This window comes from Rhipicephalus sanguineus, chromosome 1 (assembly GCF_013339695.2).
Source record: "Rhipicephalus sanguineus isolate Rsan-2018 chromosome 1, BIME_Rsan_1.4, whole genome shotgun sequence".
NCBI classification, from domain to species: Eukaryota; Metazoa; Arthropoda; class Arachnida; order Ixodida; family Ixodidae; genus Rhipicephalus; species Rhipicephalus sanguineus.
Genome location: NC_051176.1, coordinates 38,956,231 through 38,978,929, shown reverse-complemented (window position 1 = coordinate 38,978,929; position 22,699 = coordinate 38,956,231). Strand labels below are relative to the sequence as shown.

General features: G+C 45.7%; 1 protein-coding gene across 1 annotated transcript in view; it reads right to left on the bottom strand.

The window, feature by feature from the left end:
• Positions 1-18,182, bottom strand: part of LOC119390709 (putative peptidyl-prolyl cis-trans isomerase dodo) — a 37,552-nt gene extending 19,370 nt beyond the window's left edge. Inside the window, 2 exon segments of the mRNA XM_049414153.1 lie at positions 12,701-12,901; positions 18,052-18,182. Coding sequence (XP_049270110.1) covers positions 12,701-12,901; positions 18,052-18,103 — 253 coding nt within the window. The 5' untranslated portion in view covers positions 18,104-18,182.
• Positions 18,183-22,699: the final 4,517 nt, after the last annotated feature.

Genomic DNA, 22,699 nt, shown 5'->3' with positions numbered 1-22,699 from the left:
GAGCCAGCCCATCTCCGTCGCTCGGAAGGCGCCTGCGGTAACACCACTCCGCTCGGGAAGCCCGCCATCGAAGCATAGAGGAAACGCCCCGCCCGTCTTGAACGAGCATGAAAACGCGAGAGGGGGGCGGAGGGAGGGGGGGGGGGCTGTCGCTCGAGCAGCAACTTTTGAACTTTGATTCTAAGGGCACGGTCGCGAGCGCTATCTCTGCAGCCATCAGCGGGCGGCTCGTATATCCTGCTACGTGCTGCGCTCTCAATGCGAAGACACTGTGCAGAAAGAGCATCTTTCCCCGGAAACGCCGTATTCTCTTACACCAACGTTTTGTAGAGTTACGCGAGATCGAACACAAAAAAGTTTGCTGCCAACCTCACTTCGTATAGCATTACAATTTGTTGTTATCGCATTGATTGCTTCGTCCTTCCGGTAAAGCTGGCTTTTTTCTTTTCTTTCGTGGGGGGTTAGGTTTAGGGTCTGCGCGTCTGTATTGGATGACGACGCCCACACTGCAGATTTTGCGCAACTGAGAAAATTTTAAGCTGGTCGGGCATTTTGGCGCAGCGTGGCGCAATTTTAACAAATTTCGCGGTTTTGGCGCAGCTTGGCACAAAAATAAGGAACTGTATCAAATTGGCGCAATTGGCGCAGCTGTTGCATCCCTGCGGATAGGCAGCCTTGCATTCATCTGTCCAGAGGAAAGGAACACAATTTCTGGACAGTTCAATGAAATACTTTGATGTCTTGAAGAAATCTTTTCAACAGGCTCTGAAGTGGCCAGAAAGTCCCAGAACTCCCAGTAATTTCAGATCATGCAGCTTGGTAACTTTCAAGTCTCTTTGCACTGACTCTTGCTTACTGCTCTTTCTATCACCATCAAGCACTCTTCCAAGAAAAACTAACTTTGGCTCGAATTCATTTTTCCTCTCATTGATCTGGAGATCTGCATCACTAAGCACTAGCCAAACAATGACCAGGTGCTCAGAGTGTCCTTGTTCTGACCTCAGGGACACTATTATTCAACGTACATGTTGTAAAACTGCCGAAGATATGACTTCAAAGCAAGAAAATTCGACGACGCACACCACCGAGGAAAGTAGGCAAAAGGCCTTTCGCCTACTTTCCTCGGTGGTGTGCGTCGTCGAATTTTCTTGTAACATGCCCCAACTAGCCCAACAACAAGTTTTACTAAAGTAGACTTCAAAGCAGTGTTTACTATCTTTTGAAAGCAGATTGGTGAATTCTTGCAACCAAAAAATAGTCTATTATATTATATAAGTAGTCTATTATACATTCAGAAATGTCGAAATGTGTCACAACGGCTGAGAACCTTTGGTCTTCACTTCTAAAGGCACTTGCCGAAAGCCATTGCAAAGATCCAACCAAGAGATCAAGCTGTAGCCACCAGTTTCATTAACAATATCATCTATGTGCAGCATGGGGTGAAAGGGAACAGGTACAAAGTCGACATGTTCCATCCTCTCTAGGCGCCATAGTGATGGGTGATTTTAAAGTAGACGTGGATGGGTGGATAACACCAGCATCGAACGTCTTCTGTAGTTCATCCTCAAGAGTAGCTTCCTATCCCGTGACCTTTTGAAGGGCTTGCGTTTCACAATTGTTGTATCTCGCAGTTAAAATGGCACTTTGAACTTCGATGCAGACTTAGGACAACCTCCGATACAGTGGAGCTTTGAATACATTTTTCGGACGTCGTCTGCTGTTTTGGGTTTTTGAAGGGTTTCACCAAGTAGGGTACCTGATGGCAAAAAGTTCTTGCATTAGTGGGAAGAACAAAAGCGTTTGACAATTTCCTTCTTCAAGCAACAGTGCTCTTGTCACGGTACTCCTGCTCTACCAAGTGACATCCATCTCTGCCTACTGATTGTGCACTTGCTTTTTGTTGTTACACATTGAGTGGAAAGTTTTTTTACTCGGTTCAAGTCATGTTCCCTATGGAAGACTGTCAACCAGTATGCTTACCCGTTTTCCATTTACAAGTACTGGAACGTACACCAAGTTGGTTCACTGCACAAGATATATTTTCTTCCCTGCTTGCAACGTGCTGTAGTCAAAAGTCTGTTGAACTGTGTTCTTGTTTTCCTTCTGAAATGCTTTTTGGTTATTTGTTGAAGCCAATCCAACTTGGAATTTCATAACAGTGCGCTTCGCAGACCTTCCTTCCACTATTAGCAATGCCCTCTGGTTGCCCAGCATTAGAAAACAGATAATTCATATTCTGTAGAAATTATTCTGTGGTGTTGGATGTTCAAAGCTGAAGTTGGTGCCCCATGTCTTTGGGAAGCCCCAGCATAAGAAGTGGCACCAGTGAAGCCTGAGCTAGGCCAGCCTCAGCTACTGGAGTAGCTTCCATTTCTGAAAGAAATAAGTGAGAGCAGAACCCAAGTTGCCACTGTTGGATAGAGCTTTGTCCCAGCTTTTACTCTCACACACAAAAACAGAGAGCTCCGTTTCCACTCATTCCCTAATCACTCAACTTTTTAGATGCAAAGCAGCTTATGGTGGAGTTCAATCCGGTGGTGGTGGTGTGCGGCATGACCACCCTTATGCGCAATGCAAGCCCTCTCCACACACCTCTCCCCTCCACTACCCCTCCCTTGCGCAACGCCGCGATTAGCGTCAGCGCATGCGCGTCCCCTCCCCCTCTCTCTCCTCTCCTACGCTCCCCCCTCACGCGCCTGTCGACCGCGTTCCCCGCACGCCCTGTGAGAAATAACGGTCAGGCTAGAAGGAAGACACGACGCGCATAGCGTTCCTCTTCGCGTTCCACAACGCGAGGTCGGTAGCATGTCAACAAACGCTAACGGAACACGATCGTGCAAGTGCTCCGGCTTTGCATCGCCTCATGGTCCCCTTTAGCAGGAGATGGTGTACTTTTTTCAGATCGCAGGAAGTTCGGCTAAATCTTCGTGCTCCCCTTCAAATAGAGTTGCGTGTTCACAACTTCCGTCTTTGTCATCCTGCCAGCCGTTCCTCTCACAGCTAGGCATTCTCATAGAAATCAAGCCATTCCTGGACCGTTCGCATGGGCGAAAATTTGCAGACATCTGGTATGACAAACTGTGCAGATGCCCTGCAGGGCAGCCAGAGATCAGCCTGCTGCAAGAGCTCCAACATTGATGCTCGCTATGATTCTGTTACGACGACATTCTATCACACATCAGTGCACTTGCCATTTAACAGGTTACTTCTGTTGTCTGGAAGAGATGATTTGCGGTAGTGGGAGCGTGAAACTTGCAAAAGATGTGGGACGTCTACATTGTGCCGGGTATTACCAATAGAAATCTTGAAAGCCCTGGCCAGAGTATGACTTGTGGGAGTCAATCTTGCAGAAGTGAGAGTTGAGTGCTCACCCAAACAGGCCACTCTTCACCATGAAACCTTCACTCGCTTTCCAACATCCTCGAAATGTGCTGTAGTGTCGGCCACATTGTCCGCAGTAAATGGAAGTGGCTCAAGGCAAGAAGCACCAGGTTCTGTATTCCGCTGCGCCAAATTTGTAACAAATTTGCCGCTATGAATAATGATTAAACATCTTTTTATACAGCAAATTTTCTTCTACTTACGATCAACGGTCCACTGAATCAAATTGGTGTATATTCAAATTCAAGATGCAAAACTTGATGAAAATTCACATTCCTACAATCACTGAGTGAAAGATCTTGTTCTCCTTGGTTCAATGTCACATTAAAATATACAAAGAATAAGAAAAAACTAATGTTTCACTCCGCCAGGCATTCAAACTCACAGCTAGCTTGGGACAAGCACAAAAGTACCAGCCAAGGAATACATGGCATTATTAGCAAAAGCTAAGCAAAACTTTTTTTCAACCACCCTACCTTACATGCTACGAGACAACCCACGCTGCTTTTGGAACATTACGAAACCAGATGACAAAACTACACTTTATGAAACCGGACAACAAAACTAACTTTTCTTTTGCAACACTTTAAGGGGTATTCAGACGGGAGACAAATCCTCGGGGGATAAAGGAAGAGCCCAGTGACGTCAGCTCGCAAGGAGAGTCCCTCACAAATGTCCCCCACTCACACGGACGGGGCGAACGGAGGGGGAGACCAGTGTCACCAGACTACTCTTGTGGCTTGTACCGCCCGTTTCACCAGCTGCTGACGACGAGCAGCAGACTGGACACCAACTGCCGCTCTCTGCAGGAGCAAGTGCAACAATGAGGCCAAACAAGAGCCCGAAATTCCGCCATATCCCCCACCGCCGGGGGATCGTTTGTCCTGTCGGGGAAAAGGTCACCGTATCCTCCGAGGAGCTGAGGTAGGGGGGGTCACGCCCACTCAATAATCCATGATGTCGCGGTCACGTGATCCTCGATCCCCCCCATGTCCCCCGCCGATTTCTCCCTCGTGTGAATACCCCTTTAGGATCATAAATTGTAAATTACACCATTCTATCTGTCTTGAACTCTACATTTTGTGCTCTCTTTACTAAAAAACCTAACAGTGAACGTCCCAATTTCCAGCATTTTGATTTTCCGCAGTCTAAGATTGTGTTAAGTCGAGAGGGAATTAAGTAATTACCCAATTAAAAACTTCAATTCACCAATTAAGAAACAACCACTCCTCCGCCCACTCCCATGTATTGTCCATCATGTCCCAGGGCACCATCCTAGGGCTTCTCTTATTCTTGGCATGGATTAACAATATTCCACTTTCTGATTAACCTATAATTAGTCTTTCTGCCAACTAATGCGTCTTTTACTGCCCTACTGCAGTACAAAACTGCATGCCTGCCGACCTAGGGACTTCTGAAATCAGGAAACACACGCCATGGGGGAGGGGGGGTGGGCAGAAAAGTATAGTTGTTTCGGGTGACGCCTGTGATTGAACAACAAAACTGTCCTTATCTCAAATGGTCACTTCAAAGGGTTCCTGCAACACTTTCTCAACATACTGGCGATGATGATGTATGGTGTCTACTGGCACAAGGGCTGGTTACGGCCAAAGAGCGCCAAGGCTACGTGTACTCTAAATGCAAGGGTGTGATTAATGACAGTGGCTAGGTGTAACGCGGCTGTAAAGGGGCCCTGCAAACTAGACGTTTGTAAAATAGATATAAATAATAAAATTATGACAATGAAAGGGAGAGTGGGCAATGAATATAAAATATATACTGTTTAAAAAAGCGGGTGCTACGATGATGAATTTTGGAATCGCTGCCCCTGTCAAATATATAAGAGACATGCAAGATCTCTGCAGGTGGAACGACCACTAGATCGATTCAACATACAGGCTTTGTACAGGGCTGGTGCGAAAAGCACCCATAGAAAGACGAATGCCCAAATGGTGGACAGGGTCAAGAATCTTCAAGGTGCTTGGTGTCATAGACTGATAGATTGTTGCTCCGTAATCTAGGCGCATGCGTATGTGACAACACTTTCAGAATATTCATTGTCTTTAAGCACTTGTTTTTTATATACTTGATGTGTGATATGAAGGTTAGCATCGTGTCTAGGATTAGGCCTAAAAATTTATGCTCCGTTTTTACAGATAGACGCTGACCACACAAATCAATATCCTGATCGGGATGAAGCCCTCTCTTTCTGGAGAATAACAAGCAAGTGCTTTTTTGTGGATTCAGTCTGAACCTGTTTTTGTCTGCCCATTCAGAAACCTTGTTCAGACCGAGCTGAACCTGCCACTCACACATTGCAAAATTACAAGACTTAAAGCCTATCTGCGCATCGTCCACATACGCGGAATAGAACATGTTATGTGAGACGCACAGACGCAAGGAATTCATTTTTATAATAAAAAGGGTACAACTCAGGACACCACCCTGTGGTACTCGAGTTTCCTGAACAAATGGTCGGGACAAAACATTGCCCACTCGAACACGAAATGTGCGATTGGATAGATAACTTTCGATTATGATGAACATCCTACCTCGCACACCTACGTGTGAGAGGTCTCTCCGTATTCCAAAGCACCATGTTGTATCATACACTTTTTCCATGTCAAGGAATGCCGAGAGAAAAAAATTGATTATAGACAAATGTTTTGTGAACCTGTGTCTCAATGTGTATTAAGTGGCCAGTTGTGGAGCAACCCTCTCAAAATCAGCACTGGTACGGGTCAAGTAATTTGCATGTTCCGAGGAAATGTATTAGCCGGCAGTTTATCATTTTTTCGAAGCGTTTACTTAGGCAACTTGTTAGCGCGAGAGGCCTGTAACTTATGACAGAGGACGGATCCTTGCCCAGTTTCAGAATAGGTATCACAATAGCCTCTTTCCAGGAAGTTGGTATCTCGCCGAAAAACCATATGGCATTGTAGAGGGAAAGCAGTGTTTCTTGTGTTTCGTGGGAGAGGTGTTTTAACATATCGTACACAATACGATCAGAGCCTGGGCAGAATTGTTGCAACATTTCAGTGTTGTCTGTAGCTCTGCTAAGCGGAACGATTCATTGTATGCGTCATTCTTTGTAGATTTTCTTTCCAGCCTCTTTTGTTCAAATCTTGTTTTGTACCTTTGGAAGGTTTCGGAATATAGTGTGCAGAACTAGATATGAATTCGAAGCGTGCTCCCAGAGTGTCAGCTTCGTCTTCTAGACTTTCCCCCTGGGTGTCTAATAAGGGCAGCGAATACGCTGGTTGACCTCTTACTTTCTTCACACTATTCCAGACCTTGGCCTCATCTTTATAGGAATTTATGCCCGATATGAACTTCTGCCAACTGTCCCTTCTAGCTTGCTGGCATGCTCTTCAGCCTTGCGATTTGACCTGTTTAAAATTGATGAGGTTTTCTGCTGTGGGGAAATCGCGCGAAACCCCACAAGCTTTATTCTGTTTCTCCCGAGCTTTGTGGCACTTGTCGTTCCACCAGGGGACACGATGTTTGCTTGTCGCCCTGGTTATTTCTGGTATACATTTAGAAGCAGCGTTAATTATAAAAGCGGTAAAATACTCAACAGCAGTGTCAGTACTTAAAAAAGACATGTCCGCCCACAAGATATTAGTAAGCTTGTGGAACTTCTCCCAATCGGCTCTGTCAAGCTTCGACCGAGAAGCCTGGGGTGGAAATTCATTTTCTCTTTGTGTTTTGAGGAATATTAGAAAGTGGTCACTCCCATAAGGGTTTTTAACCACTTCCCAGTTAAAATCAAGTAAAATGGATGGAGAGATGATGCTAAGATTAATGGACGAATATGAATTATTCGCGAGGCTAAAAAACGTGGGTTCTTTCTTGTTTAGCAGACATGCGCCTGTGGAAAAGAGAAAATTCTCAATAAGCTGGCCTCGCGCGTCGCTGTGAGAGTCGCCCCACAGGCTGCTGTGAGCGTTGAAATCGCCAATAACAAGGTAGGGCTTCGGCAACTCATCTATAAACGATTGGAATTCGTGTTTGTGTAGCTGGTAATGTGGGGGGTATATATACTGAGCAGATAGTAATGAGTTGATTTGCAAGTATAGCTTGAACGGCTACTACCTCCAGTGCCATTCGGAGTGAAAAGTGCTGGCATACTACGTTTCTGTTGAATATGATTGCTACACCGCCAGATGATGTGAGAGCACCCTGGCGGTCTTTCCGAAAAACAACATACTCACGGAGGAAATATGTGTGTTTCGGATTTGGATGTGTCTCCTGTACACACAGCACCTTTGGACACAATTTACTAAGGAGTTCTTCTACGTCGTCTAGGTTGTGTAATAGTCCTCTAACGTTCCATTGTAATATTTGTCCACGTTAAAAGTGTGCGTGTGCTGTGTGTTGCAAAGGAGGGAAATGACTTATTTTACAGAGCCTTTGTCAGGCTCTGTGATTGGGGTTTTGTCTTTTTTGCAGTGGTTGAGATTCTCACCACTCCTTCAGCGCTGCCTGCGCCAGAGGACAAGAAGTGTCTATTGCCTCTGCTGAGGCGCCAGACAGCCACTCTACCGAGCGGTGATTACGTAGCGTCGACTTCGTCAGGGCGGACGAAGCCTTCAACCTCACCAGGCCAGAAGTCGAGGGGATCTCTTTTGCTTGTGGGCTACCCTGGCTGCTGCCAGAGCTTGCACAGGCTGCTGGTGTGGTTGTGTTGACAGTAGGCAGGGCAGCCTTGGCTGCTCCCACCATGGGGGACGTGTGGCAGTAGTCTCGGCACGCTACGCAAGGCTTCGGCAGCCGCCTGATGCCATTTTGGTGCTGCCCCCCATTGCACCACTTCAGCAAAAGATCCTTTCCCGGCAAAGTGTGGTGAGACGCGCTGTCTTGCCTCACGGAAACTAATGTTTTGTGTGACTTTTATGGTTACAATTTCCCTTTTTCCACCTGGAATATGCCGGGAGGTCACCATCGCAGTTGGCGCAGTGTACCCCGGCCTTGCACTCATCATCGGCGGAATGTCCTGTGGTGCCGCATTTTGCACAGGTTACCTGGCCTCGGCAACTTTGGGAAGCATGGCCGAACTCTTGACCCTTGAAGCAGCGTCACGGGTTTGGGATGTATGGTCTCACGCGTAGTTTAAGGTAGCCGGTTTTAATTTCTTCTGGGAGCGTACTTGAGGTGAATGTTAGGATTACGTGCCGGGTTGGTAACTCTTTGTTTTCGCGTCGGATTTTTATGCGCTCAACTTGTACGACTTCCTGATCTTTCCAACCAGAAAGGAGTTCCTCATCCGAAAGGTCCATCAGGTTGTCATCTGACATGACACCCTTGACGGTGTTCCATCATTCGGTGAGCAGTGACGGCTATGGGCTTGTCCCCAAATGCTACAAGGTTTACTAGTTTCTGAAACCGAGTCTTGTCCTTAACCTCCACCAGAAGGTCCGCACTGGCCATCTTGGTGGCCTTATAGCCACTTCCAATCGTCTCAGTGAGGCACCTGGGCACAAGGAATGGTGAGATGTTTTGGGCTTTCATGTCTGAATTTTCGCAATGGATGACGTTGTACTTGGCGAACGAGTCTTGTTATTTCAAAAGAGACTGGGTGCTTGCATCGGTGCACCACCTTCTTGGGGAACGATCGATCGAGAAGGTGTTGGGTGATCCCATGGCAAAAAATGTGGTTTGTTCAGCAACGGTGCCTACCGCCCAACACGAAGCCCAACAAGGGGACGTGGCAGAACATCTAACCAAGTCTGCACAATGCCAGTAGGTACGCCATTACTATAACCAAATATGGTTTACCCTATGTTTAATAGTAGCCACACCAGCTTAACCCTTGCCGCCAGGAAAACTAGAAGTAAATAGAAGAGAGGAGAGGACAGAAAAGATTAAAAGTGAGAGAGAAAGACGAAGATGTGAGGAAAGAGTGCAGGAAAAGGCGACCACCGGTTTCCCCTGAGTGGGTCAGCCCAGGGGTGCCGTCTACGTGAAGCCAGGGCCAAAGGGGTGTGCCGCTTCTGCCGGGGGGCCCTAAAGGTTCAATCACCCAGCGTTGGCTCAACCCCCAGGATCCCCTTTTCCCCAAACACGGCAAAGCCACGGACGGCGAGGCGTGGGAGGGAGTCGAAACCACCCCTCCGTTGGCTTGAGTCCGTGGTGACGCCGCTCACCAAACGCCTGCCAAAGCAGACGCCCCTATGGGGTATACAGTAAAAGCTCGTTAATTCGGATTTCACGGGACCGGAAAAAATGTCCGAATTAACCGAATGCCGAATTAACGAATAAACAGTAAAAACAACATTAAAATCAAGTTGCAGAGGCATACCTTTATTTGCTGAAGTATTTTGTAATGGTCGTCTGCGTTTTCGCGCAGATTCCGGTTGACATTACAATTTTTCTTAACTCTTCCAAACGGCCAACAGCACGCAAACTGTTGCAAGTGCTCAGGCAAACGTCCTCTAATATCGAAAGCGCCTCCGAGACTTCCCGTGAGGTGCGACGATGAGGTCACGACATCATTAATAATTTCTTGATCGGGCAGGAGACCAGTCGTGGCGACACAATCAATCGCGATGTAGTCCTGAAGGGTCATATCTGTGGGAAGGACAGCATCGAAGGTCGGACAGTCATCGTCGGTGGACTCGGCTGATAACTCGTCGATGCCATCGTCAGCTACTGCCGCATGCTCGGGCCTCACATGTAAACACGGTCACAACGGGGAAAAATAAGAGAACTCCGCGAGAAGAGACGGTGCCGGTGCCGACACAACACAAGGGAAAATGGCGTCGGAGGCGCAAGAAAGAAGACGCCGACGTTCGGTGACGCTCCGATCGCCCCCACTAGTTGATGACGATGGCGATGTCACTCAGGTTTCGGTTTCGCTCCAGTGGTGCCAGCGATGCTTTACCACACTTTTGTGTAGCGGCAGCCGTCAGCATTTGTCCGAATTAAGCGGTGCGGAGCCCAATTCTGACGAATTAACGAAGGTTTGGTCCCATAGATTAACATGCACTTTGGCCGGGACCAATAGAGCCGTCCGAATTATCCGAATTTCCGAATTAACGGGTGTCGAATTAACGAGCTTTTACTAAAACATATTTGCCCACTCCTTTGAGCTTAACATGATTCTACACATATACTGGTGGCATATATACTGGTGTATCAGTAGTGGCACACGGGGCATGTTTTGCCACTGCAAAATAGCATTGCTGATAACAGAATGCCCTTGCAAGCCTTTCGTGGTGCGCATGTTGAAAGGCCACTGCTGGAAAGCATCCACTAGGCAAGACTTGAAAAATGTGTTTGTGTGCACGTCAACCCACAGTAGTTTCACTTTATTGCCTTAGTCTTCCTTTATGGGATCAGTGGAACCTGGGTTCATTTAAATCACAAATAAATGAGCTTTATTAGACTGAGGTTAAAAATACATGGTGTTCTACGGACATCAACTTACAAAAAGTTAAACAGTTTATCATATCATGATACACTACTAAGTCTGCAGTCTTCACTTGGTAATATATGAAATGCTGTTGGATTCTACTCCAATAAATTACTGATACCACCATTCCAGAGCCATTAGTGCAAAGCATAGAATATGCTTGACCAATGTTCAGAAAGCATTGTGTTCCAATGTTTATATATTGAGGTAATTGGGAGAATCTTATGCATTGTAAGCCAAATGTCGATTGTTAGATTGGTCATTCCATGCAAAACATCCCAGACGTGGCACACTACTCTCTCACATTCCGTTCTAATAAAATTGCGGGCAATCACTTTATTGCCCTACTTGCCCTCCTACAGTACTTCTGTCAGAAAAAAAACTTTTTCTGCACTTAGCACTGATTTCAATATTGCTGTAGTAGGCCGATGAAAAAAATCCCTAAAAAATGCAACACTACACGGAGCGCCCTAAATGTCAGCTGGTTGCTAGAAATCTCAGCTGGTTGCCTTCTTATTCCCTTCCACTGGTGTCTGCTGCACTGTCTCATGATTTGCCTTGTGGTGAAACAATACGGTGATTCTGCGCTCATTTTGAGAATTTTTTAAAGTTTTGCAAGCTCTATAAACACAATACAGCTACATCACGTAGTTGGATAGTGGCTAGTATGCGTGTCACAACATTATGCAGGTCAATGACCGAGTAGCTAGATGAGGAAAGGGCGCAAACATAGAAAAATGTGTGAACAGACTGATGTTCAGGCACATGCAGATTCGCGAGGTGGTCCAAGTAAAAATGCTTTGTTGCACTCATTTGGAAGGGTATACAAAGCAGATCTTTTGCGTGGAAGTTTAATCGAAGTAATTTTTGTTTTAAGCGAGAAAAAAATTTGCATGTCGAGCGTCCATGGGCGTCGGCCCATAAGTCTGCTCCACTGTGCCCCGCACTTCCTTGGGGCAGCAGAAAGATGCGGTGACACCACGGGTGGTAGGATCGTATGCTACTTTTCATTTTTTCATGCTCAGACAGAAATTCATCGGCTCTCCGCAGTGCCGTCGACAATGTTTCAGGTGGTTCGTTTGGTGTTCATTTGGAAATATGCTGTTACATAATAAAAGTAAGTAACAAACAGTGGGATACGCTTCTTGTTCCTTTTATTTGCAGTTCACTTAAATGTGACTTGCACCAATCATGCCTCGAAGCCAAATGCAGCTTCTGTTTCTTATGCTCAGGTTTTGGGCAGAGGTGAACTCTGTTCTGTGGATCACATCACCAACCGACCGCGCAGCATCCACGGGTCATGTTTTGCCCTCATTGCTCGGAAGCACATAAAATGATCATTGCAAATGGTGGTGAGCATCCTGCTTCCTAGTCATGCTTTACAAGGAGAGCCTGTACAATGGATAGTGACAGCGGTAAATATCTAAAATAAAACGACGGTGCTGCCTTACGATTACAGAGCTGAGCATGCAGCGTGGATCGCAAGACAGCGACAGTGCACGTGAGGATAACTCTGTGACTGTAATCTCTACAGAAGGTTCTAACTTGGAACAGAGGCAAGATAAAGACAGTATTGCTTCTCAGAGTGTACAAATAGCATTGCTTCCTCGTCTGGCTACGCACAGGCATACGCAGCCAGACAAGAAAGACTGCAGCTGTGTTGGCGCTGTGTTATGGAAGATAGTATGAATCTGCAGCATTCTCGTGAGTTATTGTCTGTTAGTTCTCATTAATATTGTGTCTAACAAAGAAAAACGAGCCCTTAAAAAGTCATCACTTTCCTTCATTTACACCGATTGTTCTGCAAAGGAAATTTTTCGACACATTTTCTTGGAAGGTAGGGTGCTGGATGTACGTGACAAGTGTCCAATTGGCTTCCCAAGCAATGTTGGTCGGAAGACTCACCCTTTATGAGGGAAAGCGCCTCCTCTTTTGTCCGGGTGATGTTCTCCTCGCGCCATGAAGATGGCCGCCGTGAGTCGCAGTGCTTGACCAGAAGGTGTGAACACCACACCTGGTCTTTTGTTGATGTTGCCATGCATGCTGGCTCCTTGGGTCGCTCCCACTGGCTCTCCTTGGTGAGGGTATTCAAGTAGTACGGCTCACCTGGGCCACCATACAAGTCAGTTCCAATAAAATTTAAAGAACATCTTACTACACTCGCAGGCAAGTATTCATAAATGCCAGTTCGTGCTCCGGTTCACATGAAAATCCACAATGTTTTAACATTTAAAGGGACCGACAGCTAGCCAGAACGTGTGCTTGGATACTGGTGTAAACGAAAAGACCATCAGTTATAGTGACCAATTCAAGCACTCCTGCTTGCGATCTCTGTAGAAGTTATATTTTTCAATCGCGTGTAAAAGTTATAGAAAACCGATATGTCGCACAACTTAGTGGAAGAGCCTTGAAGCTGGATTGTGGAGTCATTCCCTTTGCTGTACGGAGTCTGATGCTTTTATGTGCACCATAATTAGTGCTCAAAATATAGAGTATGTATATTATTATGCATTCCCGCTCTATTCTGTGCTGCTTATGAGGTAAAAGGAGCTCCACGCTGAGAAGCGACGCTGCACTGGCTTTGAGGCAACTGGTGGAACATGTCGAGCCGCGGTGCATGCGCAGCAAACCGCTGCGCACAAACACGCGCTCACCTCCCACTGTTTGCAGCATGTGTTGTGCGTAAACGACTTCATAGTCGCCGCAGATCAAAAATATTTTGATTATAAATGTTTCACAGTGTTTTCCACGTTACCATTCTGTGATTAGACACTCAGATGGGTAAGCTTTCCGTTGCACTAAAGGAAACAGGTATCATAAAAATTGGTTGTCAGTCCTTTAAAGTGTCAGCGCTTTGCAACCCACATCCAAAACGCTGACACTTGTAACATCGATGGGGATTTGTTATACTGTGTTCACCGACCTGTGTGGGTCCACTGAAAATGGAATGTCCCCAAACCCTACCAGTTTGGATAGCTTGTCATACTGTCACAAACTTCAAGAAGATCACTGCTTCCTATCTTTGTCGCTTTATATTCTGGGCCGATTGCTTCCATTAGAGATTTTGACATAAGATATGGTGAAATTGTTTGGTAGCTGGCTAGACTACACACGGTGAGGTGCAAGAGGGGGTCGAACCCCCCCCCCCACCCCTTTTAGCTCTGGTCCATGGGTGACACTGCTCACCAAACGCCTGCCAAAGCATATGGCCCTGTGGGGATGTTTCTGGAGATAATAATGAAGGGGTTATGTAAAGCGAGCAAGCATTTATGGTTATTTAGAAGTAAAGCTTTAACAGCGACCGCCTCTAGGGGAGTTTAGAGATGTAAAGGCTGACATGCTATGCTTTTATCGAGTATACTGGCTACACTGCCAGATGATATGAGTGCATCATTGTGGTCTTTATGGAAGTAACACGCTCTTGAATGAACTTTATATGTTTACAATTTAAGTGCATTTCCTGTACGTGCGGCACTTTTGGAGTACGTTCATGCAGAAGTTCTTGAACAACAAAGGTTTCTTAAAAGGCTTCTGATGTTTCATTAGATAATTTCCATGCCCATACCAAAAATAAAACTTTGCTGAATGTGCAAAAAGAAAGTGTCTGGTGTTCAGGTCGATTGTTCAGGAAGAAGACCATCGCCTGGCCCCGTTTTAGGCTTTTTGGTTTTCTTGGCACAGTCCTTTTGCAGGCCTTTCTTGGTGCAAAACCTCTGGGCACCAGAGGTGCCGATCTTGTGTCCATTGCCTCCTGGGAGGCACTGGATGCCAGCACGGGCGGGCTGCCTGTACATGTTTGAGACCTCACCTTGTGAGGCATGGTCTTGAGACACAAAATTGCTAGTCACCAGGCTCTGTGGCTGAGGTGGTGGAGGAGACTCAACTGTTGCCACTGCAGGGGCAGCCACCACAACCGATTGATCCTTGCGCGTGTGCCAGGGCAGTGGCGGACGACACTGCCCTCTGATGTGCCCCATCAGCATAGGTTCTGCCAGAAATGCTGAGCACCTTCTGTATGCTTCCACGAAATGTTTCCGCTAACCTTTAAAGTTACGATTCCCTTTTCCTTCTTTCAATTCAGATATGAACACAAATATGCGGCGGCGTCGCCGCTGCAGCTTACACAATGCGTGTTTCATTACGGTTTTCAGAGGCGTGGCCTTGGATTCCACATTGTGCACAGGTTAGTCTACTACATCAGCTCTGCAAGCTGTGACCAAATCTTTGGTACTAGAAGCATCGTCGAGGGTTAGGGATATATGGCCTGACAGCTATCTTCGTGTATCTGGTTTCTACGGTTTGCGGCAGATCGCTAAACAAAAGGTCAGTATTGTTGGGATTTCTTCATTGTCTCTTCTGATGGTGGCATCCTGCTGATCCTTCAAGAAGTTCAGTTCCTGGTAGATCCAGCAGATCTGTGTCCGATACCACACCGCACATGGAGTTCATGGATCTGTGTGGTGTAACAGTGATTGGAATATCGCCAAAGGTTGCAAGACTACTTAGTTTTTCGAACTGATGCTTGTCGCAAACTTCCAGAAGGTCGTCTCCTCTAGCCATTTTTGTTACCCTGTATCCAGTACCTAGTGTTTCCATTAAAGATTTGGAGATACAGCTCTAACTTGCGTGTCACTTTTCTCACGGTGCAAAACATGATAACACTTCTTGAGGTTGGTTGAAAAAAGTTGCGTCTTCGGTGCGTACATGCTTCGAGACGGCATGATCACTTAGTAGTAGGAAGGCTCTATGCATGACAGATATATTGAATTCAATATGATGGTAGCCAACTACCATGGAGCCTAATGAGGTGGCTCTACAAGATTTGTAATAGCAAAAACATGCAGTCGCCAGCCATAAACTACTGCTACAGCCCGATGTGCATAGTCCATGGATGGCTCAAGGTAAACCCTTGCTGCCAGGAGAATTGGAAGTAAATGAAAGTATGCTCACAACATGCTCGGACCAAAAAGATGGCGTGTGCCAATAACAGTCGGACATCATAGAAGGCACGCACACACAATTCAAACTATCAAGTTAAATTCTGCACTGTGCCGGAAAAGAGACGGACACACAAACTTATCTGCCCATGGGGGATGCTATGAGAATCCCCTTTATAATGGGGAAGTGACCGAAGCGCCACCAAGCTCGGAAAAAACTTTGTTATCTTTTAATGCGGCCTAATGCCTTGTCTACCTCAAATAAATTTTTCTTCACATACAAAGCAAGCTCATAAATTCACAGACAAACTTCCTGTGCCAGAGTAAGTAACTTTAGTTTTCAACTATTTATGTCCTCTCTCCCTAAACCGTAATGTCAGCAATGGCATCGCCACCTTTCAAGCGGGCACACATGTCGAGAAATAACCACATGCGATAAATGATTGTTCAGGCGAGGCTACCTCAATTCCACTACTTCAAGCATACAATTTCCTGGTGTGCCCTTCCCTGGCATCAATCAATAAGCATCCCCACCAGATCACCCTTACCAATTTACTGGAAGCCATTCAGAATAAAACAGCACAATTGACCTTATCATCATACTCGCGATTTCAAAGCGTTTCATTTTTGAAAGGAATCCTGAACATGCCGCCGCTCACTGTTCACAGGAAATTTTCCAGGTTATTTTTTTTCCATACTCTGTATCACAGTAACACATCATTTGCCCCCAGTCGCATATTTTACCGCCATCTCATATTTCTAGTCGCACCAATCATGCTTACAAAGTCCGTCTATCTTCGCCCAGACGGAAAAATACAAGAATTTGCCTTTAACTTAGTCAATAAAAGAATGGAACCACTTGCCTTCTACAATTGCCACAATAACTGAGCCTTCTTTGTTTCATTGAGCATTGTTAACATACTTGGAATCCTGTAACTTTCAGAAACAATTTTGCCTTGTTCGTTGTTTACTTCTGTTATAACATTGCCTAGTTACTATGTTTCACGAATTACTGTACCATAGCAGTGTTTTAACCTGCAATGATCGTTTCTCTGCAAAAACTGTGTTTTGTATTATGTTCCCCCCACTATGTAATGCCCCTAGTGGGACCTTAGGGTACTTGAATAAATAAATAAGTATGCCAAGCCTCAACCAGGTTTCTTCGTTCTTGTGCAAGACTGCCCATCCATTGAATTTTGCAGGGCACTTAACTACAACCATGCAAACACACAGTACTGATATGCAGCTTACGGAAAGGAGCTGCTCGGGCAGCACACATTGTGCATGCTCACCATCACATGCGCTAAAATTTTTACAGGGCATACATTTGCTGCGACACGTTGACTGTCTTATAACTTCTATTTCCAAGTTATATCTGTGATATAATGTGAGACAGCTAATATGATTCTCACAGAAAATTCCAAAGGTGTTGTTTTTGGGCCAGTTGGTGCTTAGATTGCTTAGGTATGCTTGACTGTTGCGTGAAAGTCGGCGCTTCACTTTCCTATCCCTCTTTTCACGAAACTTATTTTGCGCTGCAGTCAAGCATACCTAAGCAATCACAGAAACTATTTCATAGTTTCTATGAGATTCACATTAGCTATCTCATTTCATTACATACTTATCAAATGTGACGATGTCAAGTGAATTATTAGCTTTGACATGTCTATCTCTATAGATGCTGAGTGAATTACATTTATTTCCGGACTATTTATGTCCTCTCTCCTTAAACCGTAATGCCAGCAATGAGGTGACTGCACGCGCACATGCCAAATGAGCCAAATTCCCTTGATAACGCACTACGTTCCGTGGCTACTTTTGAGGCTGTCAGCATCGGGGTGTGTGGCCTTTTTGACCGCTTGCTCAGGACACATGGACGAGTGAAAACATTCCCATGTTTAAGCGTAAATGTTTTCAGCCATCTGTCTTGCTGGGTGAAATAATTCTGGGTGCAATGAAATGGCTCCTGCCACAGTTTTTGAAACGGACACGTTGTTTTGGTCCCTCCCTCAGGAACAGGCCCCAAAACATCGGGTACATTTCAAAAACTGGCTGGAACCATCTCAGCATCTAGTATGTCCACTACGGAAGAAGAAACTACTTGAATAAGAAGTTTTCATGCGCACACGACAGCCTATTTTTTTGTCGAAGAACCAAGTAGTTCGCGCTGTGTCGAGTCCGGCTTAAAAAGCTGTTCGTAGAAGTCAAGCCAACGAAGCCTAAAGCTAGTCTTGCAATGACATTAACTTTGCGTATTACTTTCGGCGATGGTTTGACGAAACGAAGCACCGAAAAAGACGATGTTTCATTCATGCACACCTGTAGAGCGGCTGATCCGTTTCTCCCAACCTTTCGGTAAATCGCCCGCCATCCTGTCGGTGTACAAAACCACAGACCACGTAAGAAAAATACTTTAGGTGTTGACACTCCATCCCACGGCGCGCCCAAATCATGTTCGGCACTTCTCATCGTTTCTTCATCAGCCGCTAGGTGGCAAAACACATAAAATTGTGTTTGCGATGGTTGGAGAAACGCCTCCTAAAATTAGGAGGCGTTGGTTTTGGTACAGTGTTCTAGAGGGCTCTAGTGCAATGTAGTTTGGGTACAGTGTACTGTAGTTTGGGTATTGCCATTATGGCAAAGCATCAAGCGGCCGTGATTGTAGCTTGAGATACTAGAAGGTGGCGCGAGCGGCCACTACGCCTGCGGGAAAACGCTCCCCGGTTTCATGACTCGGCCGCGTAGCGCTGCTGCTGGCAGTTCGATGCTTCTGGGGACTGAGTGGTGTGCATGAGAGCAGAAGCGAGGTGCAATCGGAATGGATATAAATCAAAGGACTGTGGGACGTCTCGCGTTGGGTGCTCACGGGAAGACGACAAATGAGGCTGTAAAGGGCGATATGGGGTGGGCAGGATTTTAGGCGAGGAAAGCTCAGAGCAAAATAAGGTTCGAAGAAAGGCTAAGGAATATGAAGGAGAGTAGATGGGCAGAGAAGGTGTTCCGTTATTTGTACAGGAAGAGCGTGGACACACAGTGGAGAAAACGAATTAGGAGGCTCACTAGTAAATATACGGCTGGTAGTGTAAGCAATATGTCGACAAAAAGCGTTAAGCGAAAAGTAACAGAGAAGGAGGGGATTTGCTGGACGGCAGCTATGGAGAAAAAACCGGCTTTGAGGAACTACCTAAAGGGCAAAAATGAAATAAGGAGGGAGACATTTTATGGTAATTCAAGGGGAAGCGCTTTACTATTTGAGGCGAGATCGGGTTGCCTTATAACGGGTAGTTATAAAGCGAGATTCAGTAAAGAAGAACAATGCACGTGCTGCGGGGAAGATAAGGAAACGGCGGTGCATGTTCTGATTGAATGTGGAGATATCCACCCGGGTGTACGTTTGGGCACGAGCCTACATGAGGCCTTGGGTTTTAGAGACGACAATAGAAAGCTGAACACACCCGCGATTGAAATAAGTAAGAGACGGTTAGAGTATTGGTGGCAGAAAATGACAGAGAAAGGACAAAAATAAATATTGTAAAAAAAATAAGGACATTCTGCCGTAAAGGGCAGAGAAATGGGATGAGAATTTAAGTTTTTCGGCAGTAATTAAGATAGGTTTAATTGAATTAGAGACACTATAGGCCAACACTAAGAAAAAGAAGTGTGAGGGTTTTTTTTTTTTTTTTGTCGAGCCTGGTGGCACACTTGTCATCGCCCCGTTATAAAGGGGACGCTCATATCATCCATCCATCCATCGATGCTTTCTGCGCCGGCTCAAGCGCTTTCTTTAGCGCTGCGCCGCGTTTCTTTGTGCGTCCCTCTCGCCGACGGTTTGTCTGTGCCGAGTAAACAGAAATTATCATCATCATGAACCGGCACGCGGTCTCTACGTCGTCTTCATCTTCTGCTTCGTTCCCAGAACACGTGCGCCGATTTCTGATGCAATACGAGAGAACTAGTACAGAGAGAGAAAAAGAGAAAGAAAGAGAAATAATCATGGAGAAAGATAGAAATTCACGGGGTTGGGGGGGGGGGGGGGGATTTCTTGGCTAGGCGAGATTCGAACCCATGTATTCACGATCCGAAGGCGAACACCTGAACCACTCGGAAGTGCGGGTGAGAAGAACAGATGAGGGGTAGAGAAATGAGAAGGGGAGAACGAGTGCAGAGAGTGAGAGAAAGAAAGTGATAGACAGAAAAAGAAAGAGAGTAACAGATAGAAGCGAGAGAACGACTACAGACATGAGACTGAGAGACACAGAAGGGGGGGTGTTCAGATAATTCGGTGCATGTCCGCGCACCTCCTTTAATCTTGATGAAAAAAAAATATATTTTGCTGTCCAAGTGCCCAGGGCCGCGAAACGAATCTTAGTCTCGCGAAATGAAACTTTGTCTTAGTAAAAAAAAAAAAAATTCGGAAGTCTCCACTAAGCCAGGACCGCTTTTTACGAATTGCGCGAAAATGGGAATTTGATGAGATCCTACAAAATAACTATTGTAGCTGTGAGTCTCGAAATATTTCTTGACATACTATGGGTAACTTACGTTTACAAAATGTTGTTATCTTGCAGTTTTGTTGCCCATATTTTAAGGGGAAAAAAATCGCAAATACGGCACATTGCCCAATAATGCTCTAATTACAGAAGCTTTTGCTCCGCCTCTATAATAGTCAGAAATTCCAAAACTTCTCAGAGTGTTGCCACCCATTAGGTTAAGAATTGTGCCAAATACGATTGCCGAGAATGACGTGAAAGGCAAACCAAAAATGCATAAGTGAAGGCATGTTTCTAAAAATGCAATATTTTGAAATTAAATTTTAAAAAAAGGCCACCTTCGAGTTTCTTTAAACTACCGAGAACAAAAGCCAAGCGCGTCTTGTAACTTAATCTGTACAAACGTGTTGGATTATTTCAGCGAGGTTGGAGTTATAAAGTCACTAAAGTGACCAAATTGACGTTCACGCGCAACCACTTAAATAAGCGAGCATGTATACCTATGTAGCTACATGCTCGCCATTGTCATGATTTTTAGGTCTTACGTATGTTCTCTCGTGTTCACGAGACAACAAATTGACAGAAAAAAGACGAAGGGATGCTTTAAAGTGCAAATTTGTGCATATATGCGCGTGTTTGTACTCGTCGTAGTATTGTACCCGGCGAACGCAATTATTGGGAAAAGTTCGTGTCGAGTCGGCTTTTTGCATGCAACAGTTTCGTCAGCCCTAATGCACACAGGACGCAAGACATTGTTGGAAGAGTGGGCCCACGCAGAAAGTGCCCTGCACCCACGATCTCCGCCTTCTTGCGCCTGGCGTAGGGCGTCCGACAATGACGTTTCACCTTCACCGCCATCCTCAGAGGAGATATTTCTGCTGAGTAAATGAGTAAGTTTAGCTCCTCAGCAGCGTTTTCCGCAGTAACAAAATTTTGACAGACACAGACGCATCTGTACATTTTACGGCGATATGTTTGAAAAGGCTGAAACAGCATCCAAGACGGAGAGAGTTCCTTCCATGGCATGAAACTCATGAAAAGGGCGCTATCCAACTCTTTCCTTACTCCGGAAGTTTCGATTTTAGGTGATCTTTTTCTTGTGCTTGTTCAGATAGCGCTAAACGCTCGCTTTGAGCTTTGCAACTCAGCCATAAATCTTGAGGGAGTACAAGAACTCAGCGGGATTGTCGCGCTATCTTTTTGCCCACTGAACATCGCGCCTCCCACAGGCGTGTTCGTGGGCGTTTGTCCTCTTTCGGGCAAGTTCTTTCGTTCCACCGGCAGCATGGAAATTTCCACTCTCGAAGGCAACAAGGGCGCACACGCCCGAGTGGCACTCGCGCAACTCGTTTCGCTTCTCTCGAATATTACAGATAAATAAATGGACAGGTTACTGCTACTTACATTGCACATCTGAAGATTTTTCTGCAGTAACGAATCGGTAGAAACAATATCTCCACAAACAGGTAAATTGTAACATTTCTTGCAGGGCCGCTTGCTTCATGGCTGTGAGTGGTATATAGAGAGCGCGGTGAAACTGAATGCGAGACCTCGTAGCCACGTGATGATATAACCATTAGTTCTTCGTGCGTGTGTGCATAGTCTGTGTGATTAAGCTCATAGATGAATCCTGCCGCTCGCTGGCGTTGCGGCGTGAGCACTGCTCCTCGGCAAGAGCAAACGCGGTGGGCGGACGCGTTTTTCGCAGCGGGCGTCTGTCAATCTAACTGATTGATGCGCGAACTCGGTCATAAGCTCGTTGATTCTGAAAAAGCCCCAGTTCAACTCGTGACTGTCTTATAGTGCCGGTGTGACTGTCAAGCGCTTCATGAGATCGACGCTAAGCAGCAGCAGGGCTGGGCAAAGATACTTTGAAATTGTATCGCGATACGATGCAAGATACCCAGGCAAGAAGTATTTGAGATGCAGATACAATATACTTCCGGAACAATTGTATCCGATACGATACTTCCCAATTGTATCTTAAGATACTTCGATACATTTGGAAATTCGCTCTTATATATTCATATAATGAAGCAGGAAACGCTTATGAACAAAAATCTTTACTCGGAATTTTCTTAACTGCGACCAACTATGTTTAATTTTGAGAAAATATCTATTTGTGTCCCCAGATTTCTGTCTTACTTGCGCTGTCAATGGTTCTTGTTTGACACTTTTGTAATTAATGGGTGCCGCTTCTGCACTTGCCGACCAGCTATAGCGGGTTGCCATCTGAATAGAAGAACGTCAATAAGAAGCCTCCGCACGATAGCGCAAATACCGCCGTGCTGTTCTACCTTGTCCGTAAGCGTATTTCTTCTCCGAGAGGACTAATGCCGTCGAGAATTGTCTCAAGCGTATTCTAGTGGCATAAGTCGTTGCAGGATACCACTGCTGTTCACACTATTGCCACATATAGCTCCGACTATCTCGTGATTTGCAACAGCGAAAAACTTTACGGTGACCTAAAAAAAGAA